The 17,881-nt window shown below is 42.8% G+C and overlaps 1 protein-coding gene across 1 annotated transcript in view; it reads right to left on the reverse strand.

Annotated features, from left to right (window-relative positions):
- Positions 1-6,317: 6,317 nt before the first annotated feature.
- Positions 6,318-17,881, reverse strand: part of PNSB1 (NDH-dependent cyclic electron flow 1) — a 49,183-nt gene continuing 37,619 nt past the window's right edge. Inside the window, exons 5-6 of the mRNA XM_086515830.1 lie at positions 7,158-7,243; positions 6,318-6,861 (exon numbers count right to left, since the gene is read on the reverse strand). Of these exons, the coding sequence (XP_086371956.1) occupies positions 6,693-6,861; positions 7,158-7,243 (255 nt within the window). The 3' untranslated portion in view covers positions 6,318-6,692. The remainder of the gene's footprint in view (positions 6,862-7,157; positions 7,244-17,881) is intronic.

Genomic DNA, 17,881 nt, shown 5'->3' on the forward strand with positions numbered 1-17,881 from the left:
TCTTGCCATTGATTATCTGCGGTGATGGAGTTTGAGATGGAAATAGAGCTCATGATGCTGCTAGGCCTCCTTGGTAAACTCATGGTGAGATTAGTTGGGGGAAAATAGAGCAACCCCTAGAGCTTTTAGGGCGGAAAGAAGAAGAAGAAGAAAAAGAAGCCATAGTTTTGAGTGTAAGAAGAAAGATAGCTTGCTAGTAATGATAAGTTTTGAAAACCTTCTTAATAGAGTGATAGATAGTAGTGGGAGTATGATAGCTTTTAAGTCACTATCTTTTAGTACCTTGATGGCTAGCAAAGTCCCTTACCAATGGGTCCACATACTAATATGGCCAACCTCGTAAAAACAAGATGTTACCTTACAAAGAATTTCAGATTCTTCCCATTTTGGAATGCTTTATCCTATTTCTTAATCTATTTCACATTTTTTTAAACGTTATGTTGCCTTGCTACTCATTGAATGCGCTTTCTTTTCTCTCTCTCTTAAATAGGTCCCTCTAAAAGACCTCCAAAATCTCCTAATGAGAGACTATGGTGCCAAAACCTTTGTCTCGGTCCAATGGAAATCAAGAACAAAACCGTGTAAAATGGGGCCCCAAGGAGACCAACGCAGTGCGATGTTTTTCTAGTATCTAGTCTCTTCATCCCAAATGAGTGTGGAGGTGACTTTACAGCATTTGCCTATGAATCTACCAGTGAAACCCCCCCAGCTCTAACTGCACTCCTTTGGGGACAAAAGTCTATTTTGCATGTTAAGATTCACCCACTTGTCCCCTCTAAATTTCAAAATTTGCATTCATCACCATTTCCATAGCTATACAAAGCCAACTCGTTAGATTCTCGGCCAAAGTCCAAAACGGTTTTGCACAAAGGGCCGTACTGTGAATGGAAGGGTCTAGGATGCCTAAACCTCCCTGATTCTTCAGCTTTTCCACGGCCTCCCACATACCCCATTGCCACAGCCTGCTTCCAGTTACTTTGTTTCTCCATAGAAACTCCTCTATGGACTTGAGAAATACCTTCCAGTTCCTCTAAGATAATTGGAGGAAAGGAGAGGCAAAGGTAATGTACAATATCATGAAGGTATTATGAGTCTTGCCCGGAAATGAAACGGAAGCAAGATAAAGTCCCATCTTTTTATCGTTTGTTTAAGCATGTCCTGAAGCTAATCAAAAGCTTGTTTGAAGGTCGTCCCCTCCCCCATAGATATTTCCAAGTGTCTAAAAATATTGCCCCTTTTAACAATTTCTCATGTCCATCCAACATAGTTGAAGTTGTCATCTTCAGAGAGAGATTAATCTCAATACTACATTGGGAACCAGATGCTATTGCAAAAAGGTGAACCAGCTTCAATATCTTTCTGACATTGTATTGTTCAGCTTGCAAAAACAATAACGAATTGCTTGCTAACATCTTAACTAGTATTTGGGCCAAAGCATGTATTGGTGGTACCAAAAAGGGGTGTCTTGGACAATCCTTTGGTAGCACTTTACAAGCCCCATCTTCATGTGTTACATGTAAAATAAACTAGCATGTTATATATCAATGGATAAATTTTCTCATGTAGAATCTAAAAGTATAAAGTCCCCAGTTTTTTTAAAGGGTACCACCAATACATGCTTTTACCCATTTGGTTGCCATTTTGGATTTTCAATCCTTGGATTTGTCCCCTTACTATTTCCTGCTTCAATAAAGCTATTAGAGGATAAGGACAAGTCCTCCTTCCCAATAATTTTACTGAGATGGCCAAGCATCATCTAAGCCATTTGGTCTAGGTTGGTGATCTTCTCACCCTTTATAGTCAAGCAATGATGTGACGGTGGCTTGTCTTTTCCTCACCTTGATAGATCTAAGTAGTGCATTCCTACTAGCTTCCTTGTTCTTAACATGAATCTCTTTGGCATGCAATCTGAGTGTGTTTATTCATTGTCCAGGAGGGTCTGTTTAATCCTCAGCCATTCTACGTGCTCCTCTTCCAAGGCACTGCCTTGCACTTTATTTTGATTGATCCCTTCAAAATGAGAGGAAAGGGCTGGCACCTCATGAGCTTTGTTTTTTTTCATTATTGACCCAAACCTCTTGATTGTAGTTTGATTTTTTTCCCAAAAGTTTTTCCAAGAGTCTGCTCTCTCTTTTGCAATGTCTTAACTGAGAAACCTGGATGCTTAGACACCAACACGACCCAATCTACCTCATATTGTCCCACCATTTCATACTAGGTTTCTTAGGGAGAACTTTGATTGGTATAATGAGACCAAGTCTCCTTTCTTGAATTACCTAACCTTCAGATTACTATCATGCCAACACTTCCTTCTTTGCTAGACCACCTCCTATTCCAACATTGCCCTTTGTCTTATTTCATCCAGCTTCAACAATTCAACCAGCCAATTTTTCAGACTTGAATTAAAACCCATGTCGTGTTTGACAGCCATCCTGATGCTAGGGATTGCAATCTCCATTTGCAGTAGTGCTTCCGTCATGTACACCATCCAAAATGGAGTCATGCCAATTGTAACCTTGTGAGTTATTTTGTAGGTCCATCGTGTCATTTTTGAAGCTTCTCATCCCAATTATGGGGTTCCTTCACAAAAATTTTAGTCAAAAGTGTCTTGATTGTTTTGTTACTGCTTTCAACTTGTCCATTGCATGTTGGATATTAGGGTGTTGATTTTTTATGCTTGATCAAATAGATTTCAATCAGGATCTGAATTGTTTCGTTGATGAAATGAGTTGCCTGGTCTAAAACTATCTTGATTAAATAGCCAAACTTACATAGTATATATTCATACAAGAACCATAGTTTTGAATTTCTGTTATTGGGCAATGATTTGGCCTCCACCACTTGCCAACATAACATGTGGCCATCACCATATACAAACTATCTTGATTAAATAGCCAAACTTACATAGTATATATTCATACAAGAACCACAGTTTTGAATTTCTGTTATTGGGCAATGATTTGGCCTCCACCACTTGCCAACATAACATGTGGCCATCACCATATACATGTTCCTCCTTGGGGTGACCTTCTTGAATGGACCCATAAAGTCCATGCCCCACTTCATGAAAACCCCTAATGATTGTATGGTGGTCAAAGGCGTCATATCTGTTGTTGTTGGTCTTTCCATTCTCTGGAAAATATCACAAGTTTTACAAAAAGCCATAACATCAGACATCATTGTTTGCATGATTAAGGACATGAATGCTCCCCATTCAGTGATGAATGTCATTTTCATTTTGTCTTTTGGTGTCATTCTCAGCTAATTTTAGCTATTGTATCCATCCATGAAATTGTGCATCTCGTGGCCAAGAGTTTTGTTGAACATCATGACAGTGAATGGAAGCATAAATGGACCCCTCTGGTTTCACACTGTCTAGAGACTGAGCTGCAAAGTGTACATACTTCTCACAAGTATAACAACTGAAATTTCTTTTTTCGAAATTAGCTCTACCTTGCTCCTACCATTGGTGCCCTGATACTTTTCTCTCCTAGGCCCATTGCTGGTAATGTTCTTGTTCTCTCTCATACAAGGTATTCCATCTTGCTTTGGTACTTCTAGGTTTTTCAATGCGATCATTGATACATCATTTTCTTTCTTTAAATGATGCATCCGGATATTGCAATTGTTCTATACATGGACATTTGCAGTGTGTGCATTGGCAACAATCATCAGATCTGCGATCTTCTGACTTGCATTTCAACATCAGGTCTCGACCTTGCCCACTGACGGTTTGATCTTTGACATTTCAACAATCTGTTTGGACATTGCCTCAATTTTCTTCATCCATGACCCTTTCTTCTTGTTCTTAGCCTAGTCATCTGACTCATTGTCAGATGAGCTTGAACTGGAGCTGGACTTTGACCCCTCTATTGATAACTCGCTGTCACTCGAGTCTCTTCTCTCCTTGTGACCCCTCTCTTTCTTGGCTAGTTGCTCTAGTTTCAGTGCCCTTTGCACCAAATCACTGAATTTCTTTGTCGATGCTAGCACCTCATATTCCCTGAGCTTTTTACTTCTGAAGCCACTGAGAAACAAAGCTCGCATTTGTTTTTTTTAAGAAGGTTCGTACAGTTGCTTTTTGACATAGCTTCTAACTTATAGCTTAACTTGATCAATCTTACTCAGTTCACACAGTATGCCTTCATCACCAAGCTCACATTCATTTCTTTGAAGAAGATTCGTTCAGTTTCCTTGTAATCTCTTTTATCTTTTCTGACTGATAGCTTACCTTGCTTAATCTTATCCAATTCCCACAATATGTGTTCATCTATTATCAATGTACTTTAGATGACATGCCTTGATTGATTCATTGTATGTCTTCATCTTGCAAGCTAGGCAGTGGTAATACCACTTCCTTACTACGTCCTTCAAGGTTTGTGGAAAGTACTCTCCCCATCCATCCTCATCAATGTCCTTGAACTCTTATTGCTCAAATTATTGTATGTGGACATCGAGATCATCTTTCTTCCCACCCTTGAATATAGGAAAAACAATTTTGAGGTCACTAGATATCTTGGCATATCCGGTCCTGTGATGATGTGACTCGTGATCCATGTGTTTGGATTTTTTCTTCTGGCTCAACTTCCTCTCTTTGGTTCTATGCTTGTTGTAATGATCAGTGCTAGCATCCCATCTATCGTTGTATTGATCATCTGTCTCTATGACTATGCCTCATTCTTCCTCTCGGACTTCCTATGTATTGTCTTCCAACTTCGTCTGCTTCCATCACTACCATCCATATGATCCTTCCCTTTGCCCTTCTTGTATGCTTTATGAGACCCCTGCAAGCAAGAACGTCTCTCAGCTCTCTCTGAATGCCTTCTCCTCGACTGATCAGAGTGTTGAGAGCCCCCAAGCCCATCAGTCTCTTTCTGGTCGAGGTTAGCATTCCTCTCATCATTCTCAAAGTCAGGCCCACCCTCAAATCCCTGCTTTAACTCTTTAGCCACTATGCTGATATGGTCATGTTCCTATGCGAATACTATGGTAGGTCTCCTCCCTCTTCGTGATCTTCTGGGCGGCATTGCAAATGCCAGCTAACTCCAAACTCCAACTAGGAGATAGGTTCCCTGTCTTAGCTTGAGCTCACCACCGTGATCGCCAAAATGGAATGAGCTAGTCACTTTTGATAGCTATTCCAAGTTGAAGACTTGGAGTTACTTATTAGATCAGATTTAAGATACCACGAAAATCAGACAAAAAGTGAAATGGAATTGCAAACTCAAAGATTGAACACAAGACATGCTATAATTCCGCTAGTGTTTACTACACTTGACCAGCTTTGTTGGCAAGTTGAGAACGGGTCAGAACCAAGGCTTGCCAAAAACATTTTTCCTACATGATATATTGTAGCTTGCCTTGAAGATTTTCAAAGCAAGTGTTCTAACAAGGAAGACATCGGTAACACCTGTTGCAGGCGAACATTGACGATCACACGACAATCCTCAGCACTATTCGACACGGGGTCTTAAATGCCCCAAGGTGGTGGAATTGACGGCAAAGGGTGAAGCGCACAAATCTTGGGGCAAGGGAAGGGTGCAAAAAAAAGTCGATGGACGGTAGGGGTTTGAGATTAGAACCCCGCACCTCGACATTGGGAGGTTGATGAGCTAACAATGTGGTCAAATGTGAGTCCACATGTTAATAAAGTTCGCTTTTGTTCACCTATCCCATGTCCTTGTTTACTTTTCGTGGCCTTGTCTACCCTTTTCCCATTAGACACCTTCGCATGCCTCGGTTTACAAATCAAAGACCACAAACAGAGCTCTATGGCAAGTAGCGACGGCTAAAACCTATGAAACAAGGTCCACTGTGCCATGTGCAGGTACTATTAGTTTAAGACCATTGCTTCTATTGTGATAGTTGCTAAGAGCTTTGCTGTATAGTTTTGCCCCACATTATACATTGAACTTCCAATGCTTGTATATCAGCTTGAGTTGTTGGTTCTGGATCAACATCCATCTGACTATAATACATTGTGCGCTTCCAATCTCAAATGTCTGATCTCCAGTCATTTCTTCAATTTTAATCTTCCCTTGTGACGTCTTTTAAAGTCCTATTCCAGATAATTAATTGATAATGATAATCTTGAGCTCACTGGTTGCCCACCACTGAAACTGGAATTTCCTATTTTCCAAGTACTCTATAGATTGCAATCTATATTAATGGTGTGGTTAGATTATTGTTCCGTCGAGTGATTGATGCTCATGTCATTGTGTGAATTAACATCCACTATCCTACTGGCATTTGCTACCTTGAATTGATTGCTTGCAAATCTTTCCATTCGCACTAATGACAACTACAGACAGCATCAATTGCTGAAAAGGAATATTGATTCTGCATGGCATGGTTTGGTAAAACCGTTTGCAGCAGTGGTATAGTACATATACTGACCCTGATATTGATCAGTATCAACGAAATGAGACCAACGATTATACCCATGTCCATACAGATGACGAGCGTATCTTGAGCCGCAACGACTAGATGTGGAAGGCCATAGCCCTGTAATGCCCTTTCACAGCTAGCTGCCAAAGTTACGAAGGTATTTTACAATGGTCATGATGGGTGGCATGGGACAGTTGGCTCAAATATAAAACACAAAAAATTTACATTATACAGTTGAAAGCCATTGCTCCTTCCATAAATATACTCAAAAGTGAGTACTTGCAAGGTTCTAGCTTCCCAATACCTCAAGCTGCAACCAATGCTGTTTCTTCAATCGCCTTCATTGCCCTAATTGCTGCTTTCACGTCAACATCGACAAGCTTTCCGGTTTCGGATGCAACTACAGTACAGCTTCTCTCCTTTGCATGAGGGACAAATAAAGATGCTTTTTCTGCTGACGAAAACAAGGCAACACTGCAACAAATAACAAAGATGTAGACTTCAGCTTTACTTAAGCCAAACATAGAGCAAAGGGTTTTTTTCCTACCACAACTGAAAGTAAATGAGAAAGTACTTGAAAGTCATGGCCACAAAGACATCAGAAGAAATTGCAAAATTTCTGACCTTCAAACTTTTAAAAAACACAGACATAAGTGCTATTGTTTAACCCCCAAGCTAAGCTATAACATGGAGACCCTAAAAAAGCAATATGTACCCACTACTCTGCTAACAAAATCACATGTTTGAGAGAAAGCATCATGGAGGCAAACCTGGGTTTTTTCAGTGCGCAAGCAAGCTGCACAGCAGCAGTATTGGTAGTCACAACCCCTGCTGAGTCCTTGATTAGCCCTGCCAACTGTCAAATAAAGGGTGAACTCATTGACATTGATTAGCCAAAAAAATAAACATGAAACATAAGCATAATGCTAGAAATGTGTGTGTGTGTGTGCGCGCGCGAGCGCGCGCAGATGAAAGCGCGTGTACGACTGAAAGCCTGTAGGAGTGAATCTTTATCTTCACCTTCCAAATGCTCACTCCTTACAGGCTTTCAGTCGTGCACACATGCCCTTGGTTGTGGGTTGGCAACCTTTTCACCCTTCTAGTAGGGATTCTAGGGTTTGCACCAAGCATTTTGCCCATTCTCTCTTTTTTAACCGAATTATGAATTTTTAGCGTTGGGTATTTGTAGAGGTCCTACCATTGGCACATTCATATGTGTGGTCTATTAGAGTTACAACACTCTACTCTTCACCTAGGATAGGGCATACTTGTATTTTTAGGCTGCATACTGTCCAGGTCCAGCCACTTTGGACGGCCAGACCTATTTTATGGGTCCTTGTCCATTTTATGTGGGTAACATTTGTTGGGTATATCCTGCATTTACTTTTTGGGGCCGTGGGGACATTTACATGGACGGCCGACCTGCTCCTATGGAGCTATATAGGCACCATAGGCACCCTCACTCTCATGTGAGTTGTATCTGCTAGGCCCCCTCCAAAGGGGCACACCGTTGGTCATGCAACATGGGCTTATGCCATTCGTCTGTGTGTGTGTGTGTGTGTGTGTGCGCGTGTGCACGCGTGCTTCCGCTGCCACAGTATCAAATGTTATAGTTAGCCTCTTCCTCTTAGCACATTTTGAAAACACCGGTGGGCTGCCCCATTTTCGTTTGTGTTGTTTTCAGCCTTTCGACAGCTCTGCAGATGGAGATATATCCTATGAGGACGTCCCTCTACAACGCTCCGATACGGTCCGGGAGCGGACGAGCACGCTATTTTCGTTGGATAGCAACATTTTCGCCTTGATCATTGCATGAGATCTATAGGGACCTTTCATTCCAGTTCACATACTGTCCAAGCGTTTAACGTAAGCCACTATATGTGATGGGTGCGCAAGGGCTAGCAGGTGGTAGCGCTGAGGTTCTGCAGCAACGTGCAAGCTTGAGAGAGAGAGAGAGAGAGAGAGAGAGAGAGAGCGAACGCAGAAAGTGGTGTGTACCTTATTCGATCGGTACTGAATGTATTTTAGATGCTTAGGGTACAATATACAAGAAGGGTGTGTTCACACCCGGTGAGAGTTGTGTGAGTTTATAAAGAGGAGAGGGTCTTTATACCCAACAACCTCTGACTTAAAGACCCCGAAGTGGTACCTTTAAGCTAACCAACTCCCACTAACTATATGCAATGTTTATGCTGAGCCTTTGCAAGACTCTTAGTGAGGACATCTGCAAGGTTATCTTGGGTTTTGATCTTAGTCAATGTGACAATACCATCATCCAGGACCTATGGAATGAAATGGTACTGAGCATCTATGTGTTTGGTACGTGCATGAAACATGGCATTCTTAGCCAAATATATTGCGCTCTGGCTATCACAACCAAGCACTAGAGCACGTGCAGGAAGTCCAAAATCTTTGAAAGGACGACTAAGCCAAACAGCTTCTTTGGAGGCCTCTGTGGCTGAAATATATTCAGCCTCTGTAGTGCTCAATGCCACAAGCTTCTGTAGTCTTAAACACCAAGAAATAGCCCACCAGCAAGAGTAAAGACATACCCATTGGTGGATTTTGGAGTGTCCAGATCTCTGCCATGTCTAAATCACAAAATCCCTGCAATTCCAATGTACCCTTTGTCACAAACTGATGACGTGGTAGTGCCATCCTGTGCATCCATTGGCTGCCCATGATCTTCTGGCAGTGGTACAACAAGTTGCTGCTCATTTTCAGCATCAATAGGAACAAAATCTTCATCTAATGGCTAATTAATGACTGGCTGTCCATGTTGAAATTTGACCTTCTTCTTGTTAAGATCACTTTGTGTAGCATTATTCAACAATTTTGCCTCATTAAACACTACATCTCGGCTACGTACTATCTTCTTGTTCTGAGGTACCCAAGTTCTATAACCCATCTCCCCCTCATCTCCATAACCCAGGAAGATCCATAACCCATGAAGATCTCCTTGATGGATTTCATGTCAAGTTAGGTCCACAGTTCTATAGGTACATGCACAAAGGCCTCACAGCCAAAGACACGCAAATGGTCATATGAAGCAGGTTTTGCCACACCAAACCTCTTTAAAGATTCCATTCTTCAAAGCACGATTCGGAAAGCGATTGCATACATGAACAGTAGTTTTAAGAGCCTCTCCCCAAAACTCCTGTGGGAGATTAGCTGTGGATAGCATGCATCTGACTCTCTCACAAAGTGTGCGATTACATCTTTCAACCACACCATTTGATGCAGGGTTATAAGGAGTCGTCACCTCCCGAACGCTTAATGCCATGCATCTTGCAAAACTTGTTGAACTCATTAGAGACATACTCTCCCCCATTATCCGTTCTAATTGCTTTCATTTTAAGCCCTTTCTGTGTGGTAATAAAAGCATAAAACCACCTGAAAGCATCCAACACTTCATTTTTGCCCTCTTAACACATACACCCATGACTTTCTACTAAAATCATCAATGAAAGTAGCGAAGTATCGTACACCCCATATGAACTAACAAGCATAGTGAATTCATCAGAGTGTACCAGATTAAGAGCATTAGACTTCTTAGCGACACCAGAGTAATAAGAAGACTTCACATGTTTTCCATATATACAATCATTACAAAAGTCGAGACCAAGACCTTTTACATCAAATCTCCCTAAAGAGGAGAGAATCTGAGAGCCTTTCTGGCTCATATGTCCAAGTCTTTTGTGCCAAAGTTCCATTGGAGAATGGACATTGGAGAATGGACTTCTGCTACAGCCAAAAACTTACCAGGTAATGCTTTGCAATACAAATAATATAAAGTCCCCTTCTTGCTGCCTTTTACAATCAGCATAGAACCCTTGTGTACTTTCCAAGACCCACCACCAAAAGTAGTGAAATAACCTTTCGCATCCAGCTCCACCACAGATAGCAAACTTTTCTTAATGCCAGGGACATATCGTACATCCTGCAAAATCAGCTCTTGACCATTTTCAAGAGCCAAATAAATGGTGCCAACACCCTCTATCTCACATGCATAGTTGTTGCCCAAGTAGACCTTGCCTAGGCAACTTGCAATGCATGAAGAAAATGACTCCAAAGAGGGAGTAACATGAAAGGAGACACCGCTGTCCACTATCTAAGATTGGGACAACACATCATGAGCTGAAAGTAAAGCATCAATCACCTCCCTTTTGGTGATGTGCATATCATCTGCTGCTGCCATAACATCTCCATTAATGTATGAGGGTGCAACAAGCACTTCTTCAGTGTCAGGAAGCTCTTTAATGACCACACTAGATGCTACATTTTCCCCGGCAACTTCTTTTGAGTAAGAGTTGTCATCATCTTTCTTGTCATCCTTCCTTTTCTTTCCCTGTTGTTTCTTTTTTCTTGCTCTTTCTTGTCGTATCGGCAATCAGGCTTTTTGTGCCCTTTACGCCACATTGATAGCAACCTGTTGTTTCCCTTGCTCCTACTCCTGCTTTTGGCTTTATTGGCTGCATTTCCCCTCTTTTCAGATCTGCCTCTTAACTCGATAAGCTGAGCCATTGCTTTCACCACTAGACATCCTCTTGATTTCTTCATTCAGGGTAGAGCATGGAACACCATCAAAGGTTGAAGCGGGGTTGTTGCTAAGTGAAACAACGAAAGATTCCCAACTATCAGGCAAAGTCATTAATGGACTAACCATGGGAGTGGCTAATAAGTCCATGGTACAGATATGAAGATTCTTCGATAAATAAAATTTCTATAATCTAGACACCCCTTCTTGCTTTGTCTACTCTTGAAGGACCAGTATGCTTTTAGAAAAGCACACGCTTGCAACTCTGATACCATTGTGACGGGACGAGCGCCACGTGCCAACGGAAAAGAACAAACTAAATAGACTTTAGACGTTTCAAAACAACCGATTTGAAAGAGATGCACGACACACAAGATGGAGAGTGACAAAGTTCCACCTCAAAAAAGCATTGGCCCCAAACCTTGGTGCCCCTTTCGGTATTTCTTTTTATTGCTTCAACGAGGTACAATCCCTGGGCTCTGCTCTGCTTCTCCCACTAGGTAGAATGCCAAAGTAGGAGCCCAGTGTCACCAGGAGGTGTATTTTTCCTGTTGCCTTCTCTAAATATGTACTACACATTTTTCTTTATTTTATTTTTACTTGTTTTTCTCAAAACCCTTGAAAAGGTGCAAGTGGACATTGCATGGCCAGTGTGAAACGGTTGCGGCCCAATAGGTTTCTCACATCGAGAGTCTAGGTCGGTCAGTCTGGGACTAGTCGGGCTAGCTAGCACTGAATTCTGATGAGTATGGAAGCCTATGTGCGCCAAATGGAATCTGGGCCACTCAGAAAGTCACTTACAACTTTATAAGTGAGTGGGAACTAGGGAATTAACTGAAAGGGGCAAACTGGACACTTGGCATAAGGAGAGCAACCTGCAAGACACCTCAGCAAGAGGAGGCGCCCAATTAGGCTGGGGGCTGAATTGAACTTCATTAGTGACCTACACTGTGTGTGTGAGTAGTGGGTGCAAGTTGACAGCTTTAATGGAAAGCTTGCCTTCTCCTCTGTCTCATGTAGCGCGATGATTTGCTCTCGTGCATCTCTCTCTCCCTTTTGGCGCATATGGTAATGCCCCACTAGTTGGGCTACTTAGATGAATATGTACAATTCTGAGGGTTTGTGCGCGTTTGCCAAGGCAAGAGCCTTCTGAACAGGAACAGGATTAGCTAACTGCTAATCCCCACAAGTACGCACAGTTCCATTGCGAAAGATTGCGTGTTTGGAGAGTTTTCTCACGTGAAAACTCGTCTAATTCACAAGGGAACTGTCCCATCGCATGCAGGAGCCCTTGGGACGCACGTAGGCGTGTTTGCTCCGCTAAAAACGATCCGAAACAAAGAATTACAGCCTGCGGTGTTTTTCTGCACGTTTAGGGTTTCACACCTAAACTGCAAGGGAACACCAGGGGAGCTCCGTGAGAGCCTTGGGACGTGCGTACAGTGTTTTGGGCACTTGACAACAGAAAAATAGAGAATTACAGCACGCTGAATTTTTGTGCAGCTCACCAGAAAGCTCCTAAATTGCCAGGGAATCCGTCCTAGACAGGTGTTTTTGACCTATAGGGGTTTTTGCGCCGTTGTACTGCCAAAATCAGGTCAAAAACCTACATTTTCAGCCCTCGCTAGGTTTGGACAGCTTTGTGAGAGTATGGCGTAAGTGTACAGATCATCAACTGTTAATTGAATAAAGAAATACCGAAAGGGGCGCCAATTTTGGGGCCTACAGGGAGTCGGTCTCGTGTGTGCAGTGACATTCTAATCGCTGGACACAACTGTGTTCTCTTTTGTTCATAGTGCTCTGTGTAAAGTTAGAAGGTAATTGAAATAGTACCGCCCTCTACGTTGTACAGGCCGGTTACACCCAGGCTACATATTTAAAGGCCCTTGGCCTTTCAAAAGAAATTACATGAAAAGCTACCAGTCCTAAAAGCATATGGTGCTCATAAGCTTGTGCAGAAGGCCGTCCGTACAACTTGCCACGTCATCACTTGCCATCGCAATTCGCGGAAGTTCGTACAACTTGCCACATTATCAACATAGAATGCGGGCGTCTGAACAACTGGCATGTCATCAATCATTTTCGCAAGAGAAATTGTGTGTCAGTGAGTCCTATTTTATTTAATCTCTTTAGGTCACTCGGGCCCCATCGGACGTGATCCCATAAGTTGGTAGGAACTCTTCTTTAAAAATAGGCTACTTGTCACAAACTGCTAATGTGTCAAGCCACTAACGAACGGAGCCAACCTGTAGAACTTGGCCGAGGGGCCTAAACCCTAGAAGCAGCAAGAGAAGTCTTACCAACTTGCAAAGTCTTGCCGAGTGGCCTATTTTTAAAGAGGAGTTCCCACCAACTTATGGGACCCCGTCCGATGGGGGCCCAAGTCACTAGAAGTAAATGTCACACACACATACATAGGCTCTTTTGCATAGCAATTGATGACGTGGCAACAGATGTACAGACCTTTCGTGTTTTGCGCGACATGCCACGTGGCACTGCACGGCAGCCCACGATTTACGTTGACACCTTGTGACGTGGCAACAGTATGATTTTCGCGCTTTACTGGTTGGGAGCTTTTGAAGACCAAATGCTTTTAGAGTTTGATGCTTTTCATGTAAACTCCTTTTCATAGGCCAAGGGCCTTTAAATATGTGCCATGGGCTCATTCTCTGGCATGCTTCCGGATGAAGGTGCACAACGTGGAGTATCAGCTTATACTGAGTTGAAGCAATATAAAGAAATACCGAAAGGGGCGCCAAGGTTTGGGGCCAGTGCTATCTTGGGGTGGAACACCACCACTCCTCGTCTTGTGTGTTGTGCATCTCTTTCAGTTCAGTTGTTATTTAAACTGCTTAAAGTTATTCAATCTGATCTTTTCCGTTGGCATGTGGTGTCCGTCTCTCTGACAGTCTTCTTTAAAAATAGGCCACTTGAGAAGACTTCGCAAGTTGGTAAAACTTCTTCTGCTGCTTCTTCTTAGGGTTTAGACCCCTCGGCCGGGATCTGCAACTCGGCTAGGGTTGGGTCTGAGAAACCCCAACCCGCCAGGTCTTCAAGTATCATTGTGTTAGGTGTAGCGGAATGAATGTTTGAACTTTGCACAAGATGAGTGCTCCGAACTATGCTCAAGGTTCCTTTTTGTTCTTATGGAAGGGAGAGCCTTCCGTTCTTAATGAGAGAGTGCAACGATCACAAACAAGTGAATGGACATTGTGCGTGCAAGTGTATGAGACTGAGAGATAGAGAGAGAAGAGAAATACGACACTAAGGATGATGTAAAACCCTCCTCCGAAGGCCCCACTCTCTATGGCAAGAGCGGTCTACTTATGATTGCAGAAATCTCTACAATGCTTGGACTTGCCGATGATGTCGACGACGATGAGGACGACGACGAGACGGGCTGAATCTAGAAATGCTAAGGGGCTGAAATCTGCAAATCTTTATCTGCTGAATTTTGACTCTATGTCGATGATGACGACGATGGCGATGATGCAAGGACAACGTGCTGAAAACGCAGATGCTGAAATCTGCGTTTTCCGGGCTGAAACTGTAAACTGTGCGGGATCTGACCGTGCGGCGAGGAACTGCTGCGGGAAGGTGAGATCTGCGAGGTTCGGGACTTGATCTGCGGTGTCTGAGGGTTGAAAACTGAAAACGCGGGTGGTTCTTGATGATCCGTGGCGGTAAATCTACAAAATGTTGGGCATGATCTGCAATCAAAAGCGCTAGGGCTGAAAATGGCTCTGCTGTCGCCCGATGGCCTGCAACTGCAAAACGCTAGGTCTCTTGTTGAGTCTTCTATCGCCAGGGATCTGCAAGAGCAAAAACGCTGGCTGAGCTGGTCCAAAAACGCTAGGTGGTTGTTGTGGAGCAAAAACGCTAGGGGCTTGGGTTCTGCTGAGAAGTTGCCTGTTGAGCGAGTGCTCCTACTGCCTCTGCTACCAATTAGTGCTAGCCTAGGTTTGCTCATATACAAACTTACTCAATTTGCCCTGCCTACTTTCCAACAAAAGTCACTTAAAAATAATAAGTGAAAAATGTCAAAAATAGGAAAAATAGGCTAAATGCACTAGAAAATTCCCCTGAAGGATTCTGATGGGAATGCTTATGATCATGATGTGCACAACCAAAGGATATGCATCTACACTAAGTGTCTGGGCATGCATGGTCTGCGAACAGACTCACAAAAGTGCCAGTACACTTGCTAATCTAGATTGACGAGACTGACTGAACCCTTGTCGTGCTGTAGCTTGTCCACGGACACATAGGGTTGGATGTGTCACGTGACACATTGGATGCTTACATCCATTATTTTTGACACAGATCCCCAAATGACTAGCTTGTTCTAGAGAGCTTTATTGGAAATATGCGAACGACACTAAAGTTCTCTTGTTCTTTTCATCCATAGACAGATGGTCAATTGGAAATCACAAATTCTATGGTTCTGGATCTTCTATGATGTTATGTATCTGATGCAGTAGATAAACATCCAAGGGCATTGCCGTTTAAAGAAGGTGACTGGGTTCTTCTCTGTTTTGAGAAGGCTCGATTGCAAAAGATGCACGGCAAAGAAAAACTATATCCAAAGCTTAGTATGAGGTATTACGAACCATTCCAAATCTTTGAAAAGATCAATGATGTCTCTTTTCGTTTGTAGTTGCCTCCTCATTGGAGAATCCACAACGCTTTTCATGTGAGCCTCTTTCGCCCTTTTCAAGGGAAGGTACCAAAAGATATGATTGACGATTAACAGCCAGAAGTTGAAGAGACGGAAGAAATCCTTCAGTCGGAACAAGTACTCACACACAAAGAAAAGAAGGTAAAAGGTAAGATCATCCAAAGGTACTTGGTCAAGTTCAGGAATTATCCTGCCTTGGACGAGCCTACCATTCCAAGAGTACAGGCGGCTTCTGCTGTTGAGCCGTTGAGCCTGATACAAAGCCTACTACATAAAAGAGAGTAATTCCACTTCTTTGTCAGCATTTCTTTCAATAAACTTGGGAGGTGAATACAGCACTCTCTGTGAATGCTAGTTCATTGGTACATCCGGAAAATTTTTATGTAAAATGCCAAACCCGGGTGGATTGACAAGTATTGAACCTCTCAATGAGTCTAATATGAAATGTTGGACCACGATGTGCAATTCAATGTGAAAGGTTGCATCATCATGCAAAGTCCAATGTGAAATGTTGGATCAGAATGCAATTTTGACAAATCTGTATCAATGAATGCTTAATGGTGTGTGTAGCCATACTACATAGTGATGCATTGAATGGATAATTTGCATTCATGCTTGCAAACCATGATTGCAAACTTTTCTGTTTTCTGTACATGAAGGAACACAAGCAAAGCACGAGCACGCTTGGACAAGGCATGCATGGCAGGTGGCAGCTCATGCATGGCAGGTGGTCTCATGCACCATGCGACTCAAAGCTGCCATTTTCAGCCAAGGGCAACCTCTCACACAGATATTTGCAGCACAGCAACTGACCATTTGTCCAAAACAGGCATCTAAAGGCTCACTTAGACAGGGAAGATATTGACAAATGGCATATCTGCAATTTCTACACGCGCGCGCACACACAAACACGCATCTATTTAAAGGGCTGAATAGCCAGCTGTACAAGTCTTTTACACACACTCTCTCCTAATCTGCACCCATATGAGCAAGATGCCACATCGGTAGAGGACTCTTGTAATTGTTATGAGATAAATTGAATAAACAAATACTGACAGTGTAACAGGAGGGCACACGTGCCAACGGAAAAGAACAAAAGAGAACTTTAAACACTTCAAAACAACTGGACTGAAAGAGAGAGTGCACGACACACGAGACGGGGAGTGGCGGAGGTTCACCCCAAGAGAGCACTAGCCCCAAACCCTCGTGCCCCTTTCGGTATTTCTTTATATTGCTGCAACACGATACAAGCGGGTACACTGTTCTCTGCACTCCCATGCGGAGACGTGACAAAGAATGAGCCCATGGCACATATTTAAAGGTCCTTGGCCTTGGAAAAGCAATACATAAAAAACATCTAGTCTAAAACACCTAGAATCCCAAAAGCTAGTGCTAGGAAGTTGTCCGTACAATCTGCACTGAGCGTAGAACGCGGAAATCCGTATAGTCTATCAGCGTGAATTGCGGAATCTATCCGTACAGCTCTTCGTCATCTTCTTTATGCTGAATACATTTGAGTCTGTGTGGGCTGTTTTATTTTCATGTTTTTAAGGTCCTAGGGACTTGGCCCCATCGAACGGGGTCCCATAAGTTAGTAAAAACTTTTTTAGTCATTTGGACCTCTCTTTTTAGATGTTTCGAGGAACTGCAAGTTGGTGGGAACTTCTCCTTCTTCTACTGTTTCTAGGTTTTAGGCTCCTCAGGCAGGATCTGCAAGTCGGTTCACGTCTTAAGTGGCTTGACACGTCAACAGTTTGTGACATCCCCCCTTCTTGAAAGAAGAGTAATCGTCCACAATTACCATATATTTGCAAAACAACTCGAGTTAGCTCAAAAATTTCCGAGGGTCATTCCAAGGGACAATCAGTTTTCTCATTTTAGATCGGAGCTCTTGATATTCCGGCATAGCAAAATTAGCCATCACACCGAGACCTTGTTGATCTGTAATTCCAGATAGGAGCTCTTGATATTCTGGCGTAGCCAAATTAGCCATCACACCGAGACCTCATTTGATCTGTAACGGGTGTCTCAATGTACTAATAATTGCATACCCAAGCAATCTCACCCAATTAAGAATATTCATTGGTTGGCACATCACAATGCAACACAAATGCTCACATATGCATGTTACAAGACACAACAAACAGCGTCGCTAAGCACTACCCCGAGACAGACCGTCTACGATATGAAGCTACTCAACGACTACCTCGTCTCCCCCCCCGCGAATAACCTAAAAAGGTCTAGGCCATGAGCTCAGAGGACTGATACAATCAAACACT

The sequence above is a fragment of the Adiantum capillus-veneris genome, chromosome 7 (genome assembly GCF_014529385.1).
Source record: "Adiantum capillus-veneris isolate H3 chromosome 7, ASM1452938v2, whole genome shotgun sequence".
In the NCBI taxonomy this organism is placed as follows: Eukaryota; Viridiplantae; Streptophyta; class Polypodiopsida; order Polypodiales; family Pteridaceae; genus Adiantum; species Adiantum capillus-veneris.